We start from the raw sequence: 27,235 nt of genomic DNA, 5'->3' as shown, positions 1-27,235 counted from the left end.
AATCGTTTAATCTGAGAGAGCCTTGGTGGAATCAGTGCAAGAACCTTAAAAAGCAAAATAGCATCATTAAAAAGGTGAACGACAGCTAACCCACCAAGATTGTCATTTGTTTCAAAGTTCAAAAGCTTTATTTGTCCAACATCCAATGTTGCCATATTAGAAAATTGAGGAATTATAAATTGTTTAGTGCCATCGACACGTCGAACAGCTATTCTTTGATTATTATACGTCTACACACACACACACACACACACACACACACACACACACACACACACACACACACACACACACACACCTTATATGGTGCATTTACAATTGAGTGTCCATAATTCAGGGTATGGGCAAAAAACAGACGAGATGGTTTTAGGACAGCAACGCATCGAATAGACGTTCTGCTGGTGACTGTCACACGAAATAACAAACAGAGAGAGAGAGAGGGGGCGATGGGGCTGGGGTGAACAAAACAACCCTAACTACGCTGGTAGGTTGAAAGGCTTTTCGCTGGCTTCCCGGTTTCCCAGCCCTCGGTGGAATGCTGCAGTGCACCGCCGCCATCTTGCCTCCACCTCCCTGTTCTTCACCCTCAACTCAAATATGTCGGGAATGGACCAACGGATTTTTTTTTTAAATCAACGTTACCGTTGTACGATACCCATCTTCCGTTATACGTTTTCCGCGAAAAGTGTAACGGTATATCGGGTGCGTTTTTTTAGGAGAAAAAAACAATAAAATAAAAGGTAATGTTTGATTTTCAGGGAGAGGAAAAACGTCGAAACACGCCCACTGCCTTAACTATGCCCCGGGGACACCGAAAATAGACGACGCGGTGTGGAGCAGGACAATGGGTCAAATAACACAGTTTAACACAACAAGGGAGCTCAAACACGTACACCACGACTAGCTACGAAAACAGGCATGGGTGAAAACGGGATTAATTATAATTTGCCCGAAACATGGGCTCTGCGACCATGAAGTACCACCACCGCATACGTGGTCCCGATAAAGCGCAGCATGAGCAGGCAATACTGGACCAGCTCACTGTCAACACGCGCCGCCGTTACCAGTCCGCGTTTAATCCGCTACACAAAAACACCACAATAACTCTCGGCTGTCATCATGTGACCCCCATACTGCAGTCATCTCCCCCCCCTACAGCCGGGAAACATTCCCGATTCCTGACTCAATCCGCAGCTCCACCACGGGAGACCCACAGTGATGTGACGGGGGAGATGAGACCCTGCACCGGGGGTTTTATCCACCATAAGTCCCATTTTTGTGTTACCATCTCCTTACCTCCAGAGCCAGAGCAGAAGTCGCCAGAGCCAGCAGCAGTAACGCTACGCGGTCGCCCATTGCTGGTGGTCTTGTCGGGGGGGCCAAAACACGTCCTTAGCCGGGGTGTTTATACGTGTGTGCGTGTGTGTCGGTTCGTTGTGGATGTGTCGGTGTGTGCTGCCTGTGCTGACAGTTGCCGCTCGTCTCTCGTCGTCGTTTGATGGCGAACGATTCCGAGGGTTTCCCAGCTGCTCGCTCCCGGGATCACCTGACCTGAGACGGGAGAACGGAGTGGAAGGGGGCGCGCATGCGCAGACGCACGCGGGCGCGCGCACACACACAGACACAAAATTGCGCTGTGGTTTATTTTTGGGGAGAAAGAAATCGTTGATTCAACTTTTATTATTTCAAATTAATTTTAATATGATTTTGTATTTATGTACACAGATAGAGAAACAGCACACATAGACTACAATCTATTTATTTTTCAAATTGTATGCAGTCCAATGTCCTCTGGGATGAGGGATCACAGATCATTCACACAGGAGTCCAAAATCCCATCTCTACGACTTTGTTGGGGGGTAAATACAAGAAACCATTCAAAGTATTACATAAGTCAGGTGGACGACTCCACGTTTCAGCCACAGCTCCACAACACTGTTTTCAAGTAAGACAAACCCAAACCAACGATTCAGTATCAACCGCCGAGTCCTCAACATTGTCACACAAACTATCGGAAAAAATAGATACACACTTTAAAATCATGTATCACATATGAAGTTCCGCCGTGCGCGAGATTACAGCAGATGACCTTTGACCTTTCCTGCGACCCAAATAAGAGTCCCGTGTGCAATAAAACATTCTACATCGTCCAAAACTCTCGACCAGAATGGACGGATACCAAACCGGGGTTCCGCTCTGCAGATGTCTGTCGCCCAGACTACCCCAATCCCAACTGTAGGGGTAGTTGGCATTGCTTTGGGCAAATATGCAAAGAGGCATGTTACGTTCACATTCTTTTAGGGAACGAGATGCACACACATCGACCCAAAAAGAATGCAAAATAAGAAGGATGTCCAAACACACAAACACCCCGCTCAGTGATCCAGTGTCAAAATGTCCGCCGGGGGTTTCGTCTGGGCTGGCAGCAGCGGGGGAGGGGGGGGGGGGTGAGTTCACTTCAGGGCACAGCCGGGATAAGGGGGTGGGGGGGAGTAGTTGTCGGGCCGGGCCGGTGTTGGGGTGTAGGGGGGGGGGCGCGGGGAGGGAGGGTACATCTCGTAGTCGTAGTTGTAGGGGGGCGGGGGACCTGCGAGAGGAGGAGGAGGAGAAGGAGGAGGAGGAGGAGGAGAGGGAGGAAGAGGAGGAGGAGCAGGAGGAGAGCGAGGAGGGGGAGGAGGAGAGGGGTGAGAAGGAGGAGGAGGAGGAGGGGGGGGAGGAGGAGAGCGAAGAGGAGGGAGCAGGGGGAGGAAGAGGAAGAGGAGGAGTAGGAGGAGGTGGAGCAGGAGGAGGAGGAGGAGGAGAAGAATAATAATAATGTTTAATTTGCATAATCCAGAATGGCCCAATGTTAGTGCATATTGAATAATAATAATAATCAAATTAATAATATAATAAAAACACTTGCTTCGTGGAGCGATATCACATCCCAATAGGGCTTGTACATCAGAATGCATCATGAGAGTTTCTGTTGGTAATACTCTGCCATTTTCTGATGCTCAGGGCGAGTTGTAGCAACATCAACGTAAATATACCGTAATGTAGGCTAATCCAAACTTTGTTTTGCCACATCTCCCATGAGAAACGCTGTGGCATTTTCGACACCGCAATGTCCCCCCACAATGACTAAATAATTTCACCATTCATAACTGAACAATAACCAAGACACCATTACTACCAAAAGCATTCCTACGCTCCTATACCTCAGAGATGAAGATGGTCATTGCTATGTAAAAGTCACGACGTACAAGCTCGATAGACCCTTTTCACAGAGGGGTCATCGTAGGACAAACACAGATGACACTCAACACTAATTGAAGGCGTGCTTTCTTTAAGTACAAGGGCCAAGGTAGTAGACTACACTAGATACCTGCATTTGTCCTAAGGTGACACATCTGTAAAAATTATATTTTCTCAACTGATGTTCTGTAAAAAAAAATGTTATAAATCGAATACATTTTCTATTTAAATATAAAACGTTTTTTTTTTATGGACTGCTACTTCATAAATGTTCAAGGGGAAGCGTCGCAAGCGTTTACATTTTCGTGTCTTGAGTGGAAGAGTAGCGCCCTCTGGTGGAGGAATTGACCAAGTGCTTATATTGGCAGGGACGAACTCTTGACAAGGCCAATAGACTAATAAATGATAAACTCTCAACGTTCTGCAGTGTGCAATGTCGCCGAACATTCTCTCTGGTTTTTTTACGTTGTGAACACAGCAACACGCAACTGACAAAGAGTCCTTAAAACAAAACTTCAAAAAGTCCAGAGGACATAAAACCTTTCCATTAAATACCAGATTGCACAACTGAAAGGATGACATCAGATGTGTTTCCGGCCTGTGTTTATGACACAATTGTGTTCAATGGTGAACCACATCACGGAAGTACATTGTCTGTTTGCTAGCCAAACAAAACCTCCCACATAGCGCGGACCCTTTGTTTAATGCGCTGTGTCAACAATGAGAGAGGAACCCAGTGGAAAAAGCCGCGTATTATTCCATAGCCGGGTTCATGTACACGTGTCACGTCCGTACTCCATCACAGCTTTGAGCCCTTTGATTTCAGTTGGGTTGGGGGGGGGGGGGGGGGGGGGGAACTGTGACTGCCGCAGGTGAGGGTGTAGCATGAGGAATATTACACCCATCGATTCTTGAGAACACTCTTTGTTCCACTCCCCTGCCTGCTAGCATGACGGCTAGGGTTTCACACGTGCACGCAGATGCACGCACGTGTGCACACACGCCTTCACTGAGACCCACACACACAAACACAGAGGTTAACACCACACCTTCACCTTCACTCACGCACACACATATACACCTACCAACTCATGTACATGCATGAGTGTGTGTGTGCGTGTGCGTGTGTAGGTGCGTGAGTTTGTGGGTGAAGGTGCATGAGTGTGAGTGCGAGGGAGTAAGTGTGTGCATGAGGCAGTGAGTGAGTGAGTGAGTGAGTGAGTGAGTGAGTGAGTGAGTGAGTGAGTGAGTGTGTGTGAGGGAGTAAGTGTGTTCATGAGGCAGTGAGTGAGTGAGTGAGTGAGTGAGTGAGTGAGTGAGTGAGTGAGTGAGTGAGTGAGTGAGTGTGTGTGAGGGAGTAAGTGTGTTCATGAGGCAGTGAGTGAGTGAGTGAGTGAGTGAGTGAGTGAGTTTGGGAATGAGTGAGTGAGTGAGTGAGTGTGAGGGAGTAAGTGTGTTCATGAGGCAGTGAGTGAGTGAATAAGTGAGTGAGTGAGTGAGTGAGTGAGTGAGTGAGTGAGTGAGTGAGTGAGTGAGTGAGTGAGTGTGAGGGAGTAAGTGTGTGCATGAGGCAGTGGTTGTGTGCGTGAGGGAGTGAGTGAGTGAGTGAGTGAGTGAGTGAGTGAGTGAGGGAGTGAGTGAGTGAGTGAGTGAATGCATGAGGCAGTGAGTGAGTGAGTGAGTGAGTGAGTGAGTGAGTGAGTGAGTGAGTTAGTGAGTGAGTGAGTGAGTGTGGGTACCTGGGTAACCCTGGGTCACGCTGTTGATGTAGGAGGTCCTGAACACGTCGACGCGCGCCCCGCGCCCGTTCTTCATGCACATGCACACACACAGGACCAACGCCGCCATGGCGCCCATGAGGAACACCACACCAAACACGATGCCCGAGATCGCCGTGCCCCTGCAAGGCGCGCACACACACACACACACACACACACACACACACACACACACACACACACACACACACACACACACACACACACACACACACACACACACACATCTGTTTATAAGGCAAATTACTATAAACTCATTTCCACTAGAAATTGTTAGGCTGGCAATAATTGGAATGGATCACACACACACACACACACACACACACACACACACACACAGAAGCTTGCACAAAAACACACACACGTAGACACACACCCCTGCTTGTTTATAATGCTGAAGGCTGAGTAAATTACTAAAAGTACATAAGAAAAAATAGATTCCACATTAATAGAATTATAGCAATTGTCAAGCGGAGGGTGTGCAGGGAAAGATTACGCATGCACACACACCCTCCACCACACACACACACAAATAAACACATTTATTTATGATCTATAATAACGCACATATTATAATCAACTCAAAACAGACAAACACACATAAAAAAATAATACACCATTGAGAATCCAATAAACAGGCAATGGGACACATAAACACACGCTCACACGCACACAAACCCAAGCAAGGTGGCCGACTCAGACGGATAACATGGGAAGATTGATTGTGGGCTGCCATGGCAACCGAAGAGGTGAGGAATGATTAAATTGGAGAGGTGGCACAAGAACATATGATTCATAAATAGCAGGAATATGGTGTCCAGGCTTGAGAACGGTTGAGAGAGAGAGAGAGAGAGAGAGAGAGAGAGAGAGAGAGAGAGAGAGAGAGAGAGAGAGAGAGAGAGAGAGAGAGAGAGAGAGAGAGAGAGAGAGAGAGAGAGAGAGAGAGAGAGAGAGAGAGAGAGAGAGAGAGAGAGAGAGAGAGAGAGAGAGAGCTCATTAAAGCAAGAAACTTTTAACCAAGGGGACTTACACAATAAGATATATGTCATAGAGATGGAGGGGGGGGGGTTAAGTAGTGTCCTGCCCAAGGAGGCTTACAGGTAGGCTATGTGCACATGAGGGATCAAACCTAGTTCCTTTCAGCTGAGAGTGAGAAATCATAATCCTAAAACTACCTAAGCCTGTGACAGGTGCGGTTCAACACACAACTGATATCCAATTTCAACCAAAATAAGAGTGTGTATGCAGGTTTTCTTAAGGTGGGTAAACCCTGTTAGAAATAAAACAACTCCTTTCCCGCTGCTAGTAAATCAAAAGGCTACATAAATGCTTTTAGGTTTTTTCTATGTCACAAACGTGCCTGAAAACAACTAGTAGTAGTTATACTAGTAAACAGTAGAAATGTCAGTTAAAAATGTCAGGGCGGTTAATTCAGTTAATTATTCAGCCTCTGAATAAGTAACGACTTTTGCTTGTTGTTTGCTTTAGCTTTCTGCTAAATCTTAAATGCATTGCACTTTCTAAAATTATTATTTTCTATTTTATTATTAAAATGCCTTTTTTAATTTTCCCTTTATTTTCTATTTTTACCAGAAAGATACATGATCTGATACCAGAGAGAAAGGATAAGGGTTTGAGACCCAAGTTCTGTCTGGGTTAGAGTCCTAGAATCCCGGTTGGAGTCCCAGAGAAAGGACCAAGTTCCTTTAGGTATGGTTGGAGTCCCAGAGAAAGGCCTGAGTTCTGTCTGGGAGTCCCGACGTCTGTCTGGGTCGGAGTCCCAGAATAAGGCCTTTGGTTCGTGGTTAGAGTCCCGACGTGTGTCTGGGTTAGAGTCCTAGAATCTGGGTTAGAGTCCTAGAATAGAGTACTATAATCCGGGTTGGAGTCCCAGAGAAGGGACCAAGTTCCTTTAGGTCGGTTTGGAGTCCCGACGTGGGTACCAAATTCCTTTAGGTCAGGTTGAAGTCCCGACGTGGGTACCGGAGAGACTGTTGATCTGATCTTAAATACATTGCACTTTTTATTTTACTAATTTCTTTGCATAGATTTTCTTTCACTCTTCCATCGCTGCACATCAGAGCTTGAGTTCCTAAACACCCTTGATCACGGCAGATTCATTCTCCCGGGGCACAACGCTGATCGTAACCTCGCCCACAGAAGACAGAAGACAGACGTTCGTGGGTGTCAGTGGGGTGTCTGTACAGTTGGGAAGGGGGGTCTGGACCACACAACCTTTTGAAGCCTGGGACTGGACCCTATGCTTGACTTATGTCAGGTCAGCGCCTGGTCCCAGGTCAAAGGTCACAAATGGAAAACAGGTTAGGCCGGTGGCCTCTTGGTTGGAACTGTGTTCTGGAATGTCCGGACAGACGTCATCACTGTAAAGGGTTTACGAAGTCTAGAAACTGGAATTTAACGTTGAGATGTCGTGGGAAGATGTAACCACATCTCATTATAATCATAGGATGTAATTAAGTTGCTCTTCTGTTTTACTGCATTAACAGCTGTGTTCAATTGTAGCTTGATTACTCAAAGCGAGACATGTGTTCAAGCGTGTTCTGTTGAACACAATCAGTTGAACTGTTTCACTCACACACAAACACACACACACATGTACAAACTAGCAATAACAACTGGTTCACAAAAAACAGTGAAAAAAAAGATTTTTTTAATTTCTTTGAACAAAATTCAAGACTGTGTCCGATAAACGCTTTATATTTGCGTGCGCATTTGCTTGCGTGCGTATACATGTGTTCGTGTATAAACGCGCGTGCATGTGTACTTACGAGAGGACATCGCCCACATAGGCATAGTAGGAGCAGCAGAAGGGTGGAGTGCCTTCACAGCAGTACTCCACGCAATCATCACACTTGGCCTCACCAACGCCTGTAACACACACACACACACACACACACACACACACACACACACACACACACACACACACACACACACACACACACACACACACACACACACACACACACACACACCTTTTTAGAGCTCATTAAACTGCTCCAGGACATTTTGGTTCGTAGGTACGACGCCAACATCATCAACGGTGGTGTACCCGTACAATTTACTGCCAACGTCTTATAAAATACCCTCTCCCTCTCGCTTTACACTACACTGAGTGACATGAAGTTGTGTTTATTATACTGGGCTCAGGGGTGGAACAGTTGGCCCGTTTCACCATGGCAACCAGGCTGTCAACAGGTTCAATGCGGCGGCGGTTGCCTTGAGTGACTTTCAATATCGTTAAAAGCAAGACAAAGTGTCTTGCTTTATGTCTTGGGTAACACAAGACATAAAAGCACCTGTGTTACGTACATAGGTTGCGTTTTTCCCATCCGAATGCCACGCTTTATGACTGAAAATACCGAAAAGGAATTTTATCCATCCAAGCAATCAAACTAACAAGCATATATGCCAACTGAACTAGCTACATCCAACCTCTTCTACCAACCACTTGTGTTGGGCGAAGTTGTGCGACTGTTATCCCCTATGGACTGGTGTGTTGATACCACAATTTGAATGCGTTAGGTCTGACCTATTTGCACTGCACAGGTGAAATCAAAAGATAAATACAAACACCCTCTTTTTTAAAACTTCTATCACACGTTCTAGGAAGTATGCAGGAGTATTTTTTCTTTCTCAAAGGAGCTCATAGTTCAAAAGGGAAAGATAAAAAGGGCAAAGATGAAGGAAAATGTATTCAAAGATAATCTTTCAAAGAAAACCATTTTTTTGTACACACACCACCGAAATTCCCTCTGACGAGAAAAGATGCAAAATTGATCGTCTCTTATATAAATGGACTCAAACGCCATCGGGCTCCCTCACACACACACACACACACACACACACACACACACACACACACACACACACACACACACACACACACACACACACACACACACACACACACACACACACACACACACACACACACACACACCTTTTTTTATTGTTATGTTAAAGGTCTCTTCTCGAAAACAAATCCCAGTTAAACCCAACCAATACACCTGCAGCGTTATAAAGAGATGAAGTAGAATCTAACGATACCTCAAGGCTTTCGAGAGCTTTGCTGTTTGGAACCATTTATGATTTAAATAATGAGAGATTTTCCTCAAATGACCCTCTACCTGTTATCTTAGTTGTTCGGAAAAGACCTTCAAGTAGACACTGGAGCAGCAAGAAACCACAATGTGTATGATGAAATATGCATAAAAGACCCCAACGCGTCACAATGTCACGTAAGAGCATTTGTCAGGATTTTTTGGAGCGGAATTATGTCGGCTGTCGAATTGCGTAACATACGTGTTAAAAAATTCAGTTGCAGGTGTTGGAAATAAGGGTTGTTTAAAAAACAGTAGAAGCCCATAATCCTTGTTTATCAGAGTGCATCATGGGATTTTTCGGTCTGTGATACCGCCACATATTGAGAGGCCGAAGCAGATCTGTCTTATTATAAAATCCTAATTCACGTCCCTAAAATCGTGAGAAAAATGCCTTTTACGATTATTGACTAAACAATGACCCAAATAAAGACATGACCAAAAACCAAATGCTAACATTCCGACGCTCCTATGATATGCTTTTAAACTGGAGGCTTGTGATTGGTTGTTCGCGACCGAATCAGTTCAAATAAACAAATCTTTAACACGAACAAACCAAACTGATTCTTCTCTCTCGTTCGTCTTATTTGTTCTTAGACTCAACTCCTCCCAGACCCAATAGTCGCTGACTCGCTGTTTGGTCACTGACTGTGAGTGGTGAAGAGGGAAGAAGCTTAGTGAGCGAGTGTACGATAATATGATTCAATATCAGTGAAATGATAAATGCATGCCGTCTTTGTACTTCCTGTGTCATGCCAGATTAATCAAATATTTGAATGTCTCGTCAATCTGTCTCATTCTTTCATGGTTCGTTCTCCAACCGGGACCCCAACCATCATTGCTAAATCAAATGTATTATCTTGCTGATGTGTTAAACATCCGATAATCAACTACACACGTTTGGTTAAAGTTGTAACATTGATTGATGACCGACTTCCACGATCGTTTGAGAATGAGAACGAGGGGGGAGCTGAAGGCCGATATATGCTCTGTTTTAGACGTAACGCGTAAGCACGTAAGATACATAACCCCCCCTTGCGCGGTAAAATATCCCCCCTTACGTGCTTAAGTGCGTCGGCCCAAATTCCTGACTATGCGACTAAAACACTACGGCCCTACGCAGCTCGCAAAGACTGTGATTGGCCAGCCAACCACATCCTTTCAGGAGTCTCACATTTCCGGTTTTACAGCATAATAGCGCCATTTTTAAAAGGCCGTGACAGAAGCGAATGAAGAATTTTGAAGAAGGAGAAGAAGAAAACACAAGAACGAATTATGATAATTATAAACAGTACCGCGGGAAGTAGGGGTGCTGGGGGTGCTGCCGCACCCCCTGTCTGAGGCCCTGTCTTATCACAGAAAACGATTATTTCTAAAAACTCCGGCCAAAGTGGAGATTTCTGAAAACGCCGGTTATGTGTTGTGTCAACGGGGAGAAACGGGATTTTAGGTTCTGAAGCGTCACATTATGCACCAGGAAATGCTTAACGTCATGTGAGCGCCCGCTGTACCGTATTGGTCCGAATATAAACACAAACCCGACCTATGTTTGGAAAAAAGATTTGAAGACCAGATCTTGTTTTTATAAATAAATAAATTGTATTCATTGAAATAATATACGAAAATTAAAAGGCATAGAATAAAACACTGCATTGCCACTAAACAGTAGTGCAAATAGGCCGTACTGATGTGTACACAAAAGACTATTCCTGACACTCCTCTGCCCCGCTGTGTTCGCTCTGGCTGTGGTCGCTCCGCACTGTTTCGGCCCGTGGCAAAGCGGGTCATCGTCGCTGCATTTAGAGACGCAGCATTTATTTAATGCTCATATGACCTAGTGCTGAAAAAAAGTTATATGAAAAAGTGTGAGGGTGGCGCGCTAAACTTGTTCTGTGAGCAGCTGGATGTGAACCATGGTGTGAACACAACGATCGATTTTCGACTGTGCGCGCATGCACTGGTGTAATTGAGCTGCGCTGCTATATATCTTTTTTATCAATGTTGCGAGTTGCGAGTCTAGTCCAGGCTGAGGTTTTTTTCCAGCACCCCCTGCTGAGAATACGTTTCCGCGGCTATGATTATAAATATAAACAAGCCAGCGATTTCCACTTCCACGCCCACAGATTCGTTCGTTGCTCCCCCTACTGTTCTGGCGGAGAATCCCCTTGCAACACGCGCAATCCTTACTGTCCGTCCACACCAGAAGCGAATTGAGCGACCAAATCGCCGGAAGTCATTCACTTTCTATGGGCAAGAGCGACCAAAGCGACCAAAGCGACTAACTGTCCGTCCACACCAGAAGCGAATTGAGCGACCAAATCGCCGGAAGTCATTCACTTTCTATGGGCAAGAGCGACCAAAGCGACCAAAGCGACCAACGCTACCAGCGGCCAAAGTTGAGCGACCAGAGCGTCAAAAAGAAGTTGAAAACTTTTTAACTTTATGCAAATGACTATTATTCGCTTCAGCGACCAAACACTGACAGCCAATCGGAATGTAGACGCTCTTCGCTTGCGTGGATCCCAGGGAACATCGGCAGGCACTTTGGTTCCTACCTACCTTTATTCACTCACAGAACAAAATGTCGGCTGAAGTATTAATCGCGGCTGTAACTGGGCACCCGGTGTTGTACGAACCCACCCTTTTTCAGTTCAGAGATCGAAACGCCATAGTGGTTTGGATATCAAGTGATGATAAGCGGGAGTATTTATAGGCTACATCTAGAACATTCGTATTTAAGCAGGAATCATTATAATTTGCTACACACATTAAAACACATTATTACACATTAAAACTAGACACGCGTTGATAGAAAGATAGACAGAAAGGCCTAGATAGATAGATATGTTCCATTATTTGCCTTGCGGAGCCAACCAGTCCTGTGCACGTAGGCCTATGCAAATTAGCCATGTGCGCTAATGTCTATTTGTTTTGAATGCGACGAATGAGTGCAGATCATGATTTGCAGATCCAGATCAGTGAAACATATTTTAACTACTACAGCACGCAGGGTTTTTTGTTCTCGGTTGTAATTAGCCTACATTTTAGGATTTTTTGTATATTGGGGGGAATCACTGTCCTACTTGTTGTCGAAGCACTTTATCGAACAAGCAAAACCGTCTCGGCAATATGGCCAAGGTGTATGGGAGAGTTCACTATTTGATATGGCTGTCTGTAGGGCCTACTAAACGCATACGGCTCCTTTAAATGCGTCTGCATAATTGAATTGTACGTCATGAGCGACTTGAGCGACCAAAGCGAACAGAAAAATTCGCAGCGAAACTTTGTGAGCGACCAAAGCGTCTTTGACGCTATGGTCGCTCCTGGTGTGGACGTACAGTTAAGGAACCTTACGGGAACCGTAAATCAAAACTTGTCTAAAACAAGTCCCTTGTGTAAATTACGTGCTTACGTCTCTGCGTCTAAAACGACCCTAAATAGGCCTTGAGTCTGACTGACTCAGCTGAGAACCGTGCATTCCATGACGTGGACGGAACCCACGATCAACTTCGTGATTGCGCGTGCGCGTGGAATTAACTTGGTCGCGCGTCTCCCGAGATGTGGAGGTCGTGCGACTTTATCGGGACTATGCGTTCAGGTGCTCTCGGTCTCCGGGGAGCTCTGCGAGTCTGGATCTGCCGTGTAGACCCCTGATGTTTCAGTCTTCAAAGTGCTGGGATTACTGGTGGATTTAAGAAGTTATAACTTTCGACGTGAACTTTTGGATGCCCGCGTGCGTGTGAGCGAGTGAAAGCGCATGCGTGAATGAGTGTGTGTTTTTTTGAGAGAGCCTTTGCGAGAGTGAGTGCGCATGTGTGGCAGTGTGCATGTGTGTACTGTTTGTGTGCGTGCGTGCACGGTGCACTTGTATGTGTGCGCTTGTGTGTGTGTCGGGGGAAAGCTCTGCTCTATCTCAACCATCACCGTTTAAACATATTAACGACTTGGGCTCTACAGCTCAGAACAAAGAGGAATAGAAACCAACGGGTCTGTACCCGGACCCTTCACTAGAGTCAACACGGGCCGTCCAGGTGGGCTCTTGTCCCAGGTTTGGTGCCGTAGGGGAACATGAGAGGCTTCCTATTCTGATGTTAATGCCTGCATGGTCAGGCCAGCTGCTCAGTGGGTGGTCCAAGGCATGGGTCTCGCTTGCCCCTAGCCCCCCGGCTCCTGTCTCTCGATACCCGGGCAGACAATGGCAGTGTGTCGGGTCTTCTCAAAAACCACCACCACCAACCCTGCATCATCAGCCCCCATTCACCCACACACTGAATTCCGATTACCAGATCAATCTTGCCACTATTATGGTGACACGGAGATAGAAGAAGAGCGTAAAACGTCCATACTTCAACTTCCATTCAAGTCGAGTCCATTTAAACGGGGTGAGGTCGGCTGTGTCCCGGTATGGTGTGTTTCCCCTGAACCCCCCAACCCCCGCGCCGGTGCGGTTTAGCGGCTCCAGGGCGCTCCGCTAACTCATGAATAAAACATCAAGACTTGGATGAACGTGGACTGTTGTAACCCCTGTGAAATAATTCACGACGAGTGTGCCCGACTGTGCTTGGCTAAAGAGAACACGAAGACGTGAATAGGAAGGGGAAACCAACTCACCGGAGAACAGAACGAGGAGCAGGGAGCCCAGGCTCAGCCAACTCCACCACCGGCTCTCCGCGCTCTCCATGGCGGGGTTATCTCTCCCCCTGGCCGGCCACCGACGCGCTATGATCCGCGTTGATCATCCAGAAAAATGACCTTATCGAAAAACTCTTGCCGAATCCTTGGTCCAAACGAGTGGTTAGCAGGACGATATCTTGACGTGTAAAGGCAAAAAAACGAATAAAACCCCCTGTGGCTCACTTCTGAGACCTCCTCTCCCCCCTCCCCTCCACCCGGGACGTGGTCGTCACTCGGCGGACCTCAAAGTTGCCGTGAGACCCGTCGTGTGTTCCTTCGATGAGATGAAGTGCGCTTCACGTTGGGACTACGCCAAAGATTCACAAGCGAATGTACACAACTTCTTTGTTATTATTTAACATATGCAGTCGTCATGGTGATAGCGATATCTATATCGCATTCGAAACCACGAGAGACTTCTAAAATGTTTAGCCGAGGACCAACGTGGAACTAACTTTACCCGTCCCTGTTCGTCCACGTGTGTGTATCCGTGTTTCCGTCCCCCCTCCCCCGAGCCCCAGCAGGCGGCCTCTGCCAGCAGTCTAGCGGGAGCGATTTGAATTCCCCCCGGTTCACGCTGCCCTCTCCCGGGACGGTTGAGGGTCCGAGGGTGAGAGGTACACGAGGGTGCGAGACAGAGAGGGAGGGGGAGTCAGAGAGGAAGAGTGACGGTGGGAGGAGAAAGAGAGAGGGGAGAGAAATAATTGAATTGAAAAAGAGAGGGGTGGGAGAGAGAGAGAGAGAGAGAGAGAGAGAGAGAGAGAGAGAGAGAGAGAGAGAGAGAGAGAGAGAGAGAGAGAGAGAGAGAGAGAGAGAGAGAGAGAGAGAGAGAGAGAGAGAGAGAGAGAGAGAGAGAGAGAGAGAGAGAGAGAGATTTTATCTCTGTCTTAGTCTACTAGTCTCTCCTCCATACGGTCCACTCTATATTGAATCACGACTCCCCTTCAGAAACAGAAGAGCCAGCGACCGTAATGAGGAACAAACACATTTTCCTTTTCAAAACCAAGAAGGCATCCTGTGATTTTTCTGGATGATGGTTTTTGTAGTGTTAGTTAGCCTGTGCGCAGCCTATTTTCAAACAGCCTGCTTTGACCTCATCTGTGTAGGCCTATGTAGATTAATTACATGTGTTCATGCAACAAGTAATATGTCGTCGTCTACAGTGGCCCTCCGACATTGCAGCTTAATTAAACATGTGATATTCACAGGCTGCTGTCCCACTTTTTTTTCAATTGTGACCTCTTGGGTGGTTATGATATAACGCTAACATCGGAATCTAATATTTATGAAACAGAACACCGAGGCGTAGCATCTTACAAAACTATTAGGAATAGGGTACGATATTAAGATCCTGCTTTTTTTTTGACGTATGGTTGTGTCTTTAGAGATGTGCAGTGTTCCAATACCCGTACCGTCCGTACTTACTAGACAAATTTTAAGTACGTAGTACGTTCCAATTCAGATCTGGCGAAAAGAAGTATACTTCCAGGACCCGGATGTCGTACTCAAAACGGGCTAATCGTGAAGTGTGGATCGAAGGACGCTTTCCGTACTCAACGGCAGCCATCGTAGCTACGTAGCGGAAGAGGCGGAGCCAGGCTGAGCCAACGTCGGTGCATTTTCCACATAGCCTGCATTAATAGAGTCATTTTGTAGTTTTTATTGGTTTTATAGCTTTTTATAGCTGCTAGGCGTAAAGAGTTCACCGTTCAAAGCGAGATGTTTATTGCGGGGGAGGGGCCGCGGCGGCAGTCGTGAACGTAATTTCCGGTTAGTGCACCACGGAGTACTCGATTTGGAACAGCACACACATCTGAAAAATTTACGTAGTAGATAGTACGGATAGTATACTTTCTTCAAGTATACTCATGGAAGTACGGGTATTGGAACACGGTCTGTCACAGCTAACGGGCTGTTCAATTCCTATATTATAGGGGTGTTATAAACATAACAGGATAGAGGTAGCGATGTATCTTTGTAAACAAAATCGTCTGATGATGCTTGTCGAAAACATTCCCTAAATATGCGGTTTCATAAGACGGAAAGTTCTGCAGCGCCATCGTCAAGTTTCTTCAAACATTGCTTCTTCTAAATTACAACTCTGGTTTACGTTTCATTCACTTAATTCACCCATTTCCTTTGAAATGGGTGCATAGACTCTGTGAGTAGACACCAGTGATTGATGCCCAACGTGCTCCCTTGCGTTGTGGTCCGACATAGTTAACAGAGCTGTCGTTCGGCTGGCGGCCGAACCACAGAGGATCGGACCAATCAGAGTCCCACAAGGAACCACATGACCTCCTACGTGAAAGAAAAAAGACTAATGGTTCATCCAACTCCGTAGTACAGCTTCCCAGGGGTGCTGTAGTTCTGTCACAAACCATCTGGCCTGTCAGTTGAACTCAACCCACAACACAATTACAATTGTTTGTGGGGAGGATGAGCCCAATTACGTTGAAAAACGATGAAACATTTTTTGATCGACGCCTTCGACTGTTTTGTGTCGTGTAGCCTGGAGTTAATTTGGACACACCCCACCAAGGGATTCATAAACAACTCCCAAACTAACCCCCCCAAAAGGCCTCAAGAAAATCTATTGTTATTGACGGTTCTTGAACGTATTTACAGTAGGCCTACGCCATGATTTACCAACTGCCATCCAAAGTATTTTTTCTTGTTTGATTGTTTTCATGTAACAGAACCGTTTTTCGTTTGCTTATCGTAAAAAAGTAAATTCCCCCTCAAAGACGTGAAACCTAAATATTTGTAAGATATCTCATATTCAAGAGCTGTGTAATGCTAAACAATACACACACACACCACCAAGTGTGTGTGAAGCAGATCACATAAAAACAACATATGGCCCAGACCATAATAGTAGTAAGACTCGGCACTGAAGGAGTTAGGAGTTAGGAGTGTGTGTGTGTGTGTGTGTGTGTGTGTGTGTGTGTGTGTGTGTGTGTGTGTGTGTGTGTGTGTGTGTGTGTGTGTGTGTGTGTGTGTGTGTGTGTGTGTGTGTGTGTGTGTGTGTGTGTGTAGTGTTGTCATATTGGGCCAGATTGGGCGGGATATCGAGCCCAATCTGGCAACACTGCTGAGGAGAAGACGCTATTTGGTCTCTCCGGGTGGTCCACCACGGAAAGACTAATCACCCATGATGGCTTCCAGATGAAGGTTACGATTCCCCCGCAGTAAACCCAAGCATGCAGGTAAAACCACCCGGAGAAACAATAAAACAATTAAAAAAGGTTTCAAAGTTAATGAAGACATTATTTCTTGGTATTAGTTTTCTGGAAATATTTCCACCGACCAACCAATCAAAAAAGGATTAAAGACACAACCCGGGTCTGCAACATTCGCTGGGGTAATTCTCAGAAACATGTCAATCTTGAATAACAGACAGGGCCAATCTCCGCCAGCCATAATTACAGCCTAATTACTTCCTTTGTGTGTCGGTCCAGAGGAACGGGGGAAAACCATCTTTCATTGGAGTCCTGACTTAACCATGGTTGCTTTGATCGAGGGTAGCCCTATGCGCTTTGATTAAAAAACAAAGCGAATTATATAGCCTAGAATATAAGAAAAATATAATAGAATTACAAACTGAGTAGCCTACCAGGTCTACTAAAGGATCTAAGAGGTTTGAAGGGCAAGTTTAGCCACCCAATGCCTCTGCATAATTCAGAGGGCAAACACATATTTTATCTATTGTATATCTCTATGAACTGTATTAACCAGGACAACATTGCTTTTACAATGCACATCCGTGGGCAAATCCAACATTTCTAAAACAGAGACTGAAGGGGAACTATCGCCACCTAGTGGACGGAACCATCAGGGCACTCCAAACATAAGGACCTTGTGGAACTACCGTCTATCGCCGGCTGCAGCTTCAACCTCCACAGGGAGTTCAACGTTTAGTGTGTCAGCCAAAGGCAGGCCTCTGTAATTGGAACGAGATGCGCCGTCTTGCTTACCTCGACATGCCAGGGCTTGCACAGAGAAGGCAATCTCAGCCCGAGTCTAGTTGATTGGAAGGTTTGCGGTCTCCATAGGCGCTTCCTCTCTCTGCCTGCTCTAATAAAGCGGGCGCTGCAGGAATGAGCTCTGATTGGTCGAATGGAAATCCCCCCCTGCTGGCTAAATGTATGAATCGTTTTTAAATGAGCTAAAATTAAGTTTAGTATTATTTGTTGGTTTATTAGTTAAGATAAACCCTTGACTCATTTTGAATGAATTTAGATTTTGAAGATTTGATTTTGAAGTGATTTTGAACAGCAATCAGCAAGACACTTGAGTGAACAGGTCAATGTAATACTTTATTCATGTATTTAGGACCACATATATATAATACTGTATAAATACTCTATTTATTCTAATCCTTCTGTGATTCTCAATATCAAATAGAAAATATTACTTTTTCAAAAAACACAAAGCCTCATGAGTACATTTTAACAGGCTGTACAAAAATAAATAATTAGGTATTCTGTACAAAAAGGAAAGATGAAAACCACGATGGGTAAACAAAACAGCAACAAAACATGCCTTCTCAGAAGGCGGGAGAGACTTACTTATGAAGTAGTATAAGAGAAGAGTCCCTCTAGAATCACACACACACACACACACACACTCTCACGCACACACTCACGCTAACTTGCGCATACACTCACACACACACACACACACACACACACATACAAGCGCTCCTCTTTGGTGCATCCACAATGTCCTTATAAGGAGTATGTAGATTAGGGCAAGATATGGCTATAAAAGAAAAAAACAACATAAACAGCAACAATAATGAAAATCTGGTCTTCTTTCTGAACAGACGTAGTGAAACCTCAACGTAACGATGTGCCGACGGCCATGACAGTGATCTATTTATAGTGTCTAGCATGCGTAGCATAAACAAAGATGGACTGGTTCAAGTATTTTGAACGTTAAAACATTTTTTAAAACACATTTTTAAAACACTAACAACGAACCAATATTCATTTTTTTTTTTGTTCCATTCCTGATGGCTTGAGCACGATAAAATATATATATATTTATATGTCTAGTCTCTTTCATTAGTTTTCTGTTTTTATATATGTATGAACGTAGATATTTCAGGGGTTCGCGTAACTGTGTACGACTAAGGGACCACCCTGCGGAAAAAATCTCCCCCTACCCCTAATGTCTGTGCGTCCGTCCAGCCCAGCTTGGACAGACAACAACACAACCATGCAAAATACACACGTGTGCAGCAACACACACACACGCACACGCACACGCACACACACACACACACACACACACACACACACACACAAAAGGCATGGCATTGGCATTGCGAGTAGCACCTGTTTTCTGTTTACTAAATCAGGAATGCCCATGGACTGCTAAACCCCTGGATGGAAGCCTGGGGCTCGACCGTAGCCGGAGTTAGCCCACTCCCCCGGCTCGCTTCGACGCAGTCTTTTTTGGTACTGTTGTCCCGCCCTCGGGTCACGGCGCAACAAAATGGCCCCCGAATGTTGACATCGTCTTTTCAACCGCAGAATAGCGCAGGGGAGGAGGGGTTTGGTGGGGGGGGGGGAGCTGCTGGTTGTCATAGTTACTCTTGGTCGTCTCGCCTCTGTCGGAAGAATCGGGTTTTTGGACCTCGACGGAACGGACTCCGACGTCGGCGTCCGACGTTCACGATGTCGGCGCCCGTTTGTTTTTTCCGAATGTCTCTGCTCCGCGTGGGGACCGGGGCGCCGCCTTGAGAGGGCCCCTGTTGTGTGGCGGGGGGGCCCCTGAGTGGAGGGGCCCTTCAGTGGAGGGGGCCCCTGACCACCGCAGAGTCCCCCGTCTCGGTGAAGGAGTCGCTGTCGCACAACACGAAGAGGAGGATGAAGGAGCGGAGGACAGAGGAGGAGTCCGGCGAGGGCCCCCCCCCCCCCCCTAGAGCCTTAGCAGGGCCCCTGGTGACACAGTTCCAGGAGGGGCCTCGGCCTCCCCTTGAGCTCGCAGCTCTCGTGCCCCACCGTGGCCCCGTCGGGCCCCAGGCAGCGCAGGGCCCTCTTGCGGTAGCCGCGGCCGCACGTGGCGGAGCAGGACGACCAGGCCCCCAGCAGCCAGGCGGGGCAGAGCTGCGGCGAGCACGCCCGGGCCCCCGGGGGCCGCAGCTCCTCGGGGCACTCCCGGGACGGGCGGCCCTGGGGGTCCAGACACAGCACCTCGCGCTGCTGGGCGCCGCCGCCGCAGCTCTGGGAACAGGGGCCCCACTCCCTCAGGGTCCACTCGGCGACGCCCACCTCGCGGATGGCGTTGATGGACGGCCGGCGGGACGCGTTGCCGCCGCGGGAGCCCGCCGCCCGGGGCGCGAAGTAGCTGTACTTGACGCGGGGCCGGGGGGCCGCGCCCACCGACAGCACCTGGATGGTGAGCGGCTCCGGGAGCGGGGCGAAGCTGCGCAGGCGCTCCAGCGTGGCCACGGAGCCGCTGTAGCGCAGGACGGCGCCGCGCAGGGCCAGGTCCGTCTCGTGCGTGGTCAGCTTGTAGTTGCCGTTGAGCAGGTAGCCGCCGTCGGCGCGGCGCACCGCCAGGTAGCTGTTGTCGGGGCGGCCGTGGCCCGGCGCGCGCTGCTTGACGTCGAGGTGCGTGGCGCCGGCCGGGATGGTGACCACGTCCTGGTAGCCATGTCTGGGGAGGGAAGGGGAGGGGAGAGGGTCAAAATACGCCTCTGGTGACACCGATATGTTGCGCCACTGATATTAGTCATAGTGCTATAATAGTATTAAAAGTATTAGTGTTTATTGTATCATTATTATTTATCTAAGTTTTAATATTTATTTCATTCATAATAAAAAAAAAAGTTTAAATGTCATTAAGTAAATGATATAACCTCTACTTGTATCAATAAACAATAGATGTTAACCTTAAAATTACTTATAATATTAAAATTGTGTAAACAAATGATCAGCCGCTTAGTAAATGTTATATCTAACTGCGGTCTCACCTGGCGTGTTCCATTGAGCCGGACACCTTCTTGCACGCGGACCCGTCTCCTCCACACACGCCGCACTTGTCGAAGCGGCGCGAGGACCCGATGACGCGGTCGCAGCCGGCCTTGACGCACTGGCCCTGCACGCACACCGAGGTGGAGTCCGGGCTGCAGGGAGTGCCGTCTGCCACCTGGGGGCAGCAGAGGGACGCGAATAACACCGTTAGCTGAATGACTGAGTTACGCAACACGCAGAGGAGACGCAAGGGAGGAAACTTTTCTTGGAAGAACAGACTTAATGAATTGAAGGCTAGGGCTAATGAGGCCGTTGCCCTGGGGGCTGGAAGATATTACAGCAGCTGCTGACCTCTGCGATTTTTCCTGTCGGTGCAAGTAGAGTTGGGCTTTTACTGCCGCATATGATACTAGACGCAGAGAAGGGGGAAGCTGCAGATTTTGCAGTTTTGCACTGCTACTGATGTTCTACTCTATTGTTCTCTATCGGTTTCGGTTGGTTTCGTGTTCGTTTCTTATCTATTCACAAATAACACAGAACATATTAGTCACTTGGGATCTATTCTGCCTAACTCTTCCCCTACTCCTCTCTACTCTAGCCAAACTTTCCTCTATTCTTCCCTAATCTATTCTACCCATATTCTACTCGACTATTCCCTACTCTACTCTAACCCAACTATCTCTACTCTACCCTGCACCAACTGTTATCTACTCTACTATTCTCTACTCTTCCCTACTCTAACCCACCTCTCTCTAGCACTGCTTTACCCTAGCCCTACTATACTCCAACTCTACCCCTACCATTCTCTTCCCTACACTACCCTAGCCATACCCAAACCCTACTCCCCCCCTGGCCCTTCTCCGCCGCTCACCTTAGACTTGAGGATGAAGAAGTAGCCTGTGCCCTTGGCTCGACACATCAGCTTGCAGCGGTCCTTTGGCGAGACGCCCGAGTACTTTGGCTCCCACTCCACGCCGTCGCGGGAGTTGAAGGTCATGTGACCCGACATGTCGTTGTGTGCCAAGCACTGCTCCTCTCGAAACGTCAGTCCTGAGAACCAGAGAAGAAAGGAGGGGAGAGAGAGAGAGAGAGAGAGAGAGAGAGAGAGAGAGAGAGAGAGAGGTGTCAGACATATGGCCTCGCTCGCTCTTGCCTAACCCCGCGTGCTAACTTTCACACGAGCACGCCAGGAAAAAACAGGGCTTTTATATAAAGAGGCTGTCCAGCCAGACGTATCAGTTTTCAGACGCGCGTGTCAAACCCTGATAAATATGAGAACGGTAAACATATGGTGTGCATTTTTCGTAAACATTTGGAAAAGAGGACTTCTAGGCGATTTCTTCACCTCGGGGAGGAAAGTCACGTCGAGGCGACAAAACCAAACACGGTCCAATTTCTTGTTTTTTTTGGGTTCGCTTTACATTTTGCCATGTCCAACAGGTGGCAGGTCAGCTAATGGCTAGCGTCTGAAGTCCCGCGCGTCAAAGAGCCCTCACCATTATTGTCTGGGCAGACGTCGGTGTTGCAGGAGCGATACTGGATCCTCTTCCCTTCGCAGTATTTGCCGGCGTTCTTGGGAAGGGGGCTGTCGCAGTCCCTGTGGGAGTACTGGACCCCGCCGCCACAGGTTCGGGAGCAGTCCCCCCACGGACCCCAGAGACCCCAGCCTCCGTTCACCGGCGTCTGGAAGCAGAGGAGGGTTACGTTTAGTCCCGTTGCACGCCCACTCACAGAGGTTTGGTAAAACACGATTTTCTAACTTTCACTTCACTAGCTTCTATTCAAATTAGCTTCTTATTCTGGTATGTAACAAAACTATTTCCCATTTCATTTTTAAAAATTAAAAGCATTCTCCCTAAAATTGTCATTTTAATGACCTAAAATAATAAAAAACATTAAATGAAAATGAAAACCCATTAAACGATTTTCGGGGAAATGTTAGCATAGTGATGCTCTATGCTAACATAGAGCATCCATCCACCTCCTTCCCCTCGCCCCCCCCCCCCTTGCCATGACGCCATGGACCCTCACCTGGTGCTTGGCGGCCTGCGCCCTGGCGAGGCAGTGCCCGGCCAGGCAGTAGCTCTCGGCGCCGCACGCCGTCCCGTCGGCCCAGGGGAAGTTCTTGGTCTGGCACACCAGCATCCCGCTGGAGGTGGTGACGGTGCACCAGAGCGCGGCGCAGGTGGTGCTCAGGTCCGGGCAGTGCTGGGACCCCTCGCCGAAGGTGAGGCGGCACTGGCGGTCGGCGTCGTACACCGTCCCGGGCAGCGCGCTCGGCAGCAGCTGGGGCGCGGCGGGCTTGTCCAGGAGGCACTGGCCGTGGCCGTTGTCCAGGAAGGTGGTGACCATGAGGGCGGAGCAGGGGGACCACGGCCGCTGCTGGTCCAGGTTGGACAGGGTGGAGGCCATCATGTGGGAGCCCCAGTGGTCCCCGTTGACCCCCGAGCACAGCTGGGCGTCGTCGTGGGGCATGTTGAACACGTGGCCTGGGAGCGGGCGAGGGGAACGGAGACGTTAACATTTGAGGGGGACAGGGGGTCTACAGTCTAGGGTCGGGCGCAGGGGTGTGTAGTCTGAGGTACTGGGAAGGTACTGGGTTTGATGCCCCAATGTCCGCACCCTCCTTGAGCCAGTTGCCCTTACCCCCCTATGGTGCTAAAGCTAGCTACTTTACTGTAAGTCGCTTTTGATACCTTGGTCTGCCAAATGACTGAACAGTGAATGGCAAAATACTTCTGACCACTGACCAATACACTGACCACTACACGTTCTAGTAAACAAGTGAGGACTATTCTATTATACTTGTGAATACAACGCTGTACTACACTAGCTAGGACTAAACTCTCCTATACAAGCGTTACACTTAGCTTTACAGAACTATGAACCACGATACTCGAGAAGACCATGCTCTCCCACGCTTAAGAAGACCGGGACCTCACAAGATCAAGGACCTCACAAGATCCCCCGAGTGTTAGCTTGCTCGCCGCGTGAGCTAGCTCGCCGTGTGAGCTAGCTCGCCGCGTGAGCTAGCCCGCCTCTGCGGCGGCGTCCCTCACCGAGTTCGTGCGCCACGGTGAAGGCGGCCTGCAGCCCGTCGTCCTCCACGATGGAGCAGCTCCTCTCGGGGTCGCACACCGTCCCCACGTCCGCCATGCCCAGCGTGTCGCAGGAGTGGGCGCCGCACAAGTCCTGGGGAAAGAAGGGAAGGACGCTTCAGTTGGATGCCTCACGTCTATCTAATCCATCGACGGTGGTCAAAAGGGGCGCAGTGTATAGTTTAATGTCTGGGCATCTTAAAAAAATCGACGGATGAACACGTCGCCCCGGCCCCAAAACAAGATGAATCAACCGAAGATGAAGCTAGAGGTCTTTCAAAAAAGAGCAAGGTGGAAAAATGTAAACCGGTACTTTAGCTCCCATTATCCCATTAGGGATTAATGGGAGATGCGTAGAGGAGGGGTGGGGAAATAGAGGATGGGTGTAGGAGGGAATGAAGGAGGCAATGGAGGAGGCAATGGAGGAGGGGTGTTGGAGGGAATGAGGGTCTCGGGTAGCTTTTAGGGGGGGGTTTCTCCTGTCACTCACCGTGCGTGTGAACAGCACGGCGGTGTCGTAGTGCTCGGGGTGGCGGTCGCTGGCCGGGTTGTGCTGCCTCTGCCACTGGCAGAAGTCCCTGAGGGTCAGCGCGGCGTTGGACGACACCCGGGGGCCGCGCTCCTCCTCGTACACCACGAGCAGCTTGACCACGGCCAGGCTGACGGAGTTGTGGATGGTTGGGTGGCGGTAGAGGCGCGACGCCACCGCCATGATGGTGAGCAGGTAGGGCTTGAGGCCCGCGCCGTGGAACTCGGCCATGGATTGGTCGGCCACCAGCATGATCTCCAGGTAGCGCGGCGTGGACACGAAGCGCCGGCGGCGGCTGTGGGCTGGAGGGGGCGGGAGAGGGAAGGAGAGAGAGAGAGGGAGGTAGAGAGAGGGAGGGATGGAGAGACACAGAGAGAGAGAGAGAGAGAGAGAGAGAGAGAGAGAGAGAGAGAGAGAGAGAGAGAGAGAGAGAGAGAGAGAGAGAGAGAGAGAGAGAGAGAGAGAGAGAGAGAGAGAGAGAGAGAGAGAGAGAGAGAAACAGACAGACAGGCAGACAGAGAGGAAGGGTAAGGGAGGGAGACAGAGAGACAGAGATTAGCATTTGTAAACACCATCCATCGCGTGCTTCGTTTCACGTCAGTCCACTAACACGTTTCGGTTCCTTATGTCGCCCGGTCCGACCCGGTCGGTCGCAGGACCTCGCCACTAGATTAATTCACGCGGAGCCGTCTGAAACGTTTTCTAAATGAGGTTGGCACGGAAGGCGACGACGCTTGTAACCGATAACAAAGGGTTCGTTTCTGCAGCGGCGCGCGGAAGGGGGGGAGGGGGGGGAAGGGGCTTGCGAGGGCTCAGCGAGGGAGCTGGAGCCGGGCTCCGCGGATGTGCCTGGAGGCGCCCGCACCGGTCGTGACTCAGCGCGGCCGGGGCCGCTGGGGCCGCCGAGCCGAGCCCCCCCCCCCCCCCCCCCCACCGCCTGCCTTTCCCTCCTACTACTACAGAGAACATTCCTGGAATGACCTTCTCTGGTGGAAAACTTAGCAGAGAGTGAGCGAGAGAGGGAGGGAACGGTCGAGGGAGAAAATCCTTCTTGTTTGAGAGGGAAAAAAAATGAAAGTCAGCCTGTGCTAGGCTGCGTAGGCAGTACCAGGAGGCGAGATTACAAGTCGTACTTCTTTTTTTTTTCTACTTCGGAGGGGCTCTTGCACAGCGGCGTAACTCCCTCCCACAGTCCCCCGTCCCCTCCCCATCGCTCCCCTCCTCCCCCCCTTTCCTCCCCTCCCCTCCCCTCCCCCGCCTGCAGGCCTGCGAGCTGTCAAAGGTAGCTGGGTCCACGGTTAACCCTTTGCGGTCATCGTGCAGCCTGCAGCGCTTTCGATGCGCACGTTCATGGATTATGATGGACGTCTGATCCAAATGAAAGACTTAATCCAAGAATTTAAATAACTTTATAACAAACTTGTTTTTCGTTTTTATTTTGTGAAATAAAAGTTGAATTTGAGGTTGAAGCGGGAACTTGACGTGGAATGGCCACCTTTCACACACATCTTTTACGCACGAACACTCATGTGCATCCAACTTTCCACGCGTACCTTTTCCGCCTGCAGAAGAAGAAGACGCGTCTCCGCCGTCCACCACTTTCTCCGCGTCCAGGTCCTCGGGCACCCGCGGCTCGTCCTCGTTGACCCCACACTTGGCGCTGCCGCCGGCCCCCTCCTCGGCCATTGGCGAGAGACCTCTGCGGCGGACCGCGTGGACCATCTCCTCCTCCTCGTCCTGCCCCACTGGTTCCCGCGCGTCAGACGCGTTGCGCGCGGGCTGGATGAAGTACTCCAGACCGCGCAGGTAAAACCCGCCCGTCAGCCCACCGCACAGGTTGAGCGCGGCCACGGAGCGCGCGTCCCCGTTCACCGTCCCCGAGTAGAAGCATCCCGGCTCGGCTCCGGGGACTGCGGGCTGGGGTTCCGTGGACTCCTCCTCGGGTCCGCGACCCACGACGTGGAACACGAAGCCCGGCGCGAGGAAGGTCTGGTCGGGCTCGAGCCGCAGCACGAGCTCCTCGCCGAAAGCGTCTAGGCGGTAGACCCGCACCTCGGACTCCTTCTCCAGCTCCTCCGGAGAGAGCGTGCGCCACGGGTGGCCCTGTGTGGGCTCCGGGGGCACGCGGACGGGCACCGCGGTGGTCTCCTCCCAGGAGCCGCGCGCCGCGCTGACATACAACGTGAAGAATAGCGCGAGTGATGAGCGATGGAGTGACTTCATGGTGCGCGCGCAGAATCCTCCGTTTAGAGTTTGAATAAAACGTGAATTAATAAATTAGTGAATGAATGAGTGAATTAAAAAAAAGACACGATTTCGAAGAAGGGAAAGTAGATTCCGTTGCTGGTATCCCGCAAAGAACTACTGATACAGAGTCGTTTGGGTTCCCGTGCGAGTGTCTTCGCAATTACGCACGAAAAATGTGCAAAAAAGACTCCAGAAATATCAAATCCAGTGCAAAACTCTGCAAAAAAAAAGTATTACTTCAATGCAAAAAAAGCACGTATATATCATGCAGAATGAACTTTCAACGCGTATTCTTCACGAGGAAAACCAAATAATATCCTAAGCTCGGTCAATTCCAACTGTTTGAACGCGTTAAGGAAAAAAACCCAAAGCTGTCAGAAAAATCTCTTCAAGTTTTATTTGTTGATCTGACTTTTTTAAGTTTCGGCTTTGCAGCTTTGTGCCCTGCTCTTGTGCTTGGACCCTCTGCCGGAGTCTCCTCTTTATATACCCCTCCCCGACCCCGCCCCCTTTCCTGGCCCGTTTGAAGTGTGAAAGAGCTGGCGCACGGCCAGCACAATTA

General features: G+C 48.9%; 3 protein-coding genes across 6 annotated transcripts in view; all 3 read right to left on the bottom strand.

Moving 5' to 3' along the window:
• The window catches only part of appa (amyloid beta (A4) precursor protein a), a 42,910-nt gene extending 41,353 nt beyond the window's left edge, over positions 1-1,557 (bottom strand). For all 4 annotated transcript variants that reach the window (XM_030353065.1, XM_030353066.1, XM_030353068.1 and 1 more), the window contains exon 1: positions 1,297-1,557. In XM_030353065.1, the coding sequence (XP_030208925.1) occupies positions 1,297-1,356 (60 nt within the window). In that variant the 5' untranslated portion in view covers positions 1,357-1,557. The remainder of the gene's footprint in view (positions 1-1,296) is intronic.
• A 186-nt stretch (positions 1,558-1,743) lies between these two features.
• On the bottom strand, positions 1,744-14,490 carry cyyr1 (cysteine/tyrosine-rich 1). The gene is made up of 4 exons (XM_030355441.1): positions 13,751-14,490; positions 7,805-7,904; positions 4,977-5,137; positions 1,744-2,587 (listed from the first exon to the last, which is right to left on the bottom strand). The coding sequence occupies exons 1-4, from the start codon at positions 13,818-13,820 to the stop codon at positions 2,454-2,456; spliced, it is 465 nt and encodes a 154-aa protein (XP_030211301.1). The 5' UTR covers positions 13,821-14,490; the 3' UTR covers positions 1,744-2,453.
• A 3,621-nt stretch (positions 14,491-18,111) lies between these two features.
• adamts1 (ADAM metallopeptidase with thrombospondin type 1 motif, 1) lies at positions 18,112-27,117 on the bottom strand. Its single transcript, XM_030353444.1, has 8 exons — positions 25,980-27,117; positions 24,388-24,728; positions 23,859-23,991; positions 22,831-23,288; positions 22,296-22,482; positions 21,671-21,849; positions 20,799-20,974; positions 18,112-20,482 (listed from the first exon to the last, which is right to left on the bottom strand). The coding sequence occupies exons 1-8, from the start codon at positions 26,647-26,649 to the stop codon at positions 19,750-19,752; spliced, it is 2,877 nt and encodes a 958-aa protein (XP_030209304.1). The 5' UTR covers positions 26,650-27,117; the 3' UTR covers positions 18,112-19,749.
• Between the last annotated feature and the right edge of the window lie 118 nt (positions 27,118-27,235).

Source organism: Gadus morhua, chromosome 4 (assembly GCF_902167405.1).
Source record: "Gadus morhua chromosome 4, gadMor3.0, whole genome shotgun sequence".
In the NCBI taxonomy this organism is placed as follows: domain Eukaryota; kingdom Metazoa; phylum Chordata; class Actinopteri; order Gadiformes; family Gadidae; genus Gadus; species Gadus morhua.
Note: the sequence above shows the minus strand (reverse complement) of the source record. Positions and strands in the feature narration are given on the sequence as shown.